Genomic DNA, 2,872 nt, shown 5'->3' on the forward strand with positions numbered 1-2,872 from the left:
TAGTGATGTTAGATGTGTGTGGTGTGGTAGCTGCATCAGCTTCAGTAGTGGATTTTTCTGAGATAGTTGAGAAAACAGCTGTTTCACTATTATATTCTGTAACTAGCAACCCCTCAAATACTTCAATATGTGCAAAGATTGTATTATCTGCGCATTTTCACAATCTGAAGTCTTTTTCATCATAATAGATGCCTTCTATATGGAAACACGGTTTCCATGCGATGATATTTGTATGGAAATTCGGTATGTAAGCTGCATTGATGAGATTGACATTGAACTGCTTTCCTGCTTCATTTATCATGATAGTTCTAACAGTTTCATAACCTTCAACTTTAGTGCTGGAATTGTCTGTATAGACTTCCACATTCTCGTTCGCAGGTGTAAAGAATAGGAAACATGTTTGATTATTGTATATATGCTGTTCCGCGCCAGTATCAAAGATCCAGGAGTTTCGGAGGTAGGAGCGAGAATGTGAAGAGTTCATCGATATTTTTCAGATTTGCTGATCGATAGATTGATGATCAATAGATTGATGATCGATAGATTGATGATCGATAGATTGATGATCGATAGATTGATGATCGATAGATTGATGATCGATAGATTGATAATCAATAGATTGAGGAACTGATTGCTTCAGAACCATTCCTCCTAGAACTGCTTCATTGGCATCTACCATATCTGTATTTGTGAATGAATCTCTAGATATCGCATGATCAATATGTCTCTTCAATTCTTGATTCTTAAGAGCTTGATCAATCTGAGTTCTCTTCTCCTCATTTTCCTTCCATCCAGGTGGCTTTCTTGATGGATTGAGATAGTAGCACTGAGTGTATCGGTGACGGGCTCCACAGATGCAGTTTTCAAATGTCGCTGGTGATGATTGCTGAGGTCTTCCATTAAGGGTAGCGAAGTTCATAGGTTTATCTCCTTTGAGAATACCCATTTCCCTATACCATTCCTTGAAGTCCTTAACTAACTCTATCAAAGATATGACATCTTTATCACATCAAACATTCTTTGCCCATGCTTGTGCATATCCTGCATCAATAGCTAGGTTCGCATTTAAGAAGTCTTTTTTCAAGTTGAACTGTCCAGCTATATCCGCCTCTTTGATATCATCTTCAATGAGTGACCAGTCATTTAACCACTTCTCTATACCTCTGTTTTTCGGTGCTTTGCAGAGATCATGGTATCAGGTTCTCACATCATCTTGATAGTCCGCGGTCGTGGGTGAGAGACAATCTCTTAATGAATGGATAATCTCCTTCACATCATCATTCTCACTGCGTACATGTCATAGCTCTGTGGCATCCACTGTTCTTCATATGACATCTTGTATCTTTGTCATACCTTCATTCATTTTTTCATATTTCATATATTTGATTTTCCACGCAGTGACCTTGATGTCATATGCTATCTTGGCCTCCGCGGTGGCTTCTTCTGGACACTCAGGTTCCAGAGGTTCTTCTAGTTCAGAGAAGATATCAGGTTTATCAAGATTGATGAAGTCTGATACCTTCTTGTCCTTTGCATATCCTAGCATATGCTTGTACCAAAGTTTCCAATCTTCAGGAACGCTAAGGTGTACAGTTGCACTAGACATTGTCTTGTCTGTCATATCGGTCGAGTATTTCGGATAGATATGATCAGAATTCAGGGTGTATAACAGTCAATTATATCGGAATGTATACAAGTGAGGATCTATCATCTCAGTTCAAATGATAGTTATCAGTTCAAATGAGGATTGGGATCGGTGTATGGTATAACGGTCGAGTATTTCAGACCGTATACAAATGAGGAACAATCATCTCAGTTCAAATGATTGTTATCAGTTCGAATGAGGATTGGGATCAGTGTATCGCGCTTCTCTTCAGATGCTGCTTACCGGGAATCGGGTATAACAGTTGAGTAGATCAGACCATATACAAATGAGGATCAATCATCTCAGTTCAAATGATTGTTGTCAAATTCAAATGAGGATTGGGATCGTGGTGTATCGCGCTTCTCTTCAGATGCTGCTTACCAGGAATCGGGTATAACAGTCGAGTAGATCAGACTGTATACAAATGAGAATCAATCATCTCAGTTCAAATGATTGTTGTCAAATTCAAATGAGAATTGAGATTGTGGTGTATCACACTTCTCTTCAGATGCTGCTTACTGGGCTCATAACTGTCGGATTGAGTGTCACGGATGAATATGTTGAAGACATATGAATCTTATCTGTATCAAGATCTGCTTGTTATATTATCCATGCACTATCTAATATATCTATTTCATACAAAAGATGGAGCTATTTATAGTAAAATATATGTGCAAGCCAAGAGAGCTAGCATAAGCGAGTATTAGATGAGTGTTGTAGTAAGCTGATGATGATGAGAAATATTGTAGTAATACGATGTTGGTGGCGTTCAGTAGTGTATAACCTCTTTTTCCTGACACACTAATTGACATCAATGTGAAGTATGCATCAATTGTAACTGATTGAGACACATTACTTTCAACTGCTGATCAACCTATGTGCCTCCACACTTGAGAGAAAGATTAAAGAATGTGTAAGAATAAGTACTCGCAGGCGATTATTCAGGTGTTTGCAGCTTGGCATGATATGTACTGTTAACTACTAGAAGTGTTTACAGTAGAAAGATAAATGTAGAGATCAAATGTATAATAGCATTCAAGCTGAGTTGTGAATAGTATTCACAAACTCCAGTCTATATAGTTATGTATAGCCAAGGGCCGCTAGCCCTATTGGTTACATGAGAGATAGGAATAGAGGTAAAGAATCTGTGAGAAGTGAGATTTCTTACATACTTCTCCCTCTCTAAGGCTTCATCCACAAAGCCTTTCACTGAGTGACTTCATAGTC

The 2,872-nt window shown here is 38.3% G+C and overlaps 1 protein-coding gene across 1 annotated transcript; it reads right to left on the reverse strand.

The window, feature by feature from the left end:
- Positions 1-428: 428 nt before the first annotated feature.
- Positions 429-1,661, reverse strand: BDCG_17255 (uncharacterized protein). The gene is made up of 3 exons (XM_045426398.1): positions 1,354-1,661; positions 1,016-1,155; positions 429-970 (listed from the first exon to the last, which is right to left on the reverse strand). The coding sequence occupies exons 1-3, from the start codon at positions 1,619-1,621 to the stop codon at positions 494-496; spliced, it is 885 nt and encodes a 294-aa protein (XP_045281575.1). The 5' UTR covers positions 1,622-1,661; the 3' UTR covers positions 429-493.
- Positions 1,662-2,872: the final 1,211 nt, after the last annotated feature.

This window comes from Blastomyces dermatitidis (assembly GCF_000003525.1).
Source record: "Blastomyces dermatitidis ER-3 genomic scaffold supercont1.6, whole genome shotgun sequence".
Taxonomy (NCBI): Eukaryota; Fungi; Ascomycota; class Eurotiomycetes; order Onygenales; family Ajellomycetaceae; genus Blastomyces; species Blastomyces dermatitidis.

What these genes read in the sequence shown, in the direction of transcription:
- BDCG_17255 (XM_045426398.1), bottom strand. Translation starts at nt 1,621, where the DNA reads ATGACAGACAAGACAATGTCTAGTGCAACTGTACACCTTAGCGTTCCT. An exon ending in ATATGAAAAAATGAATGAAG is followed by an intron (nt 1,156 to 1,353) that starts GTATGACAAAGA and finishes ACAGAGGTATAG; the next exon opens with AGAAGTGGTTAAATGACTGG. An exon ending in CACAAGCATGGGCAAAGAAT is followed by an intron (nt 971 to 1,015) that starts GTTTGATGTGAT and finishes GAGTTAGTTAAG; the next exon opens with GACTTCAAGGAATGGTATAG.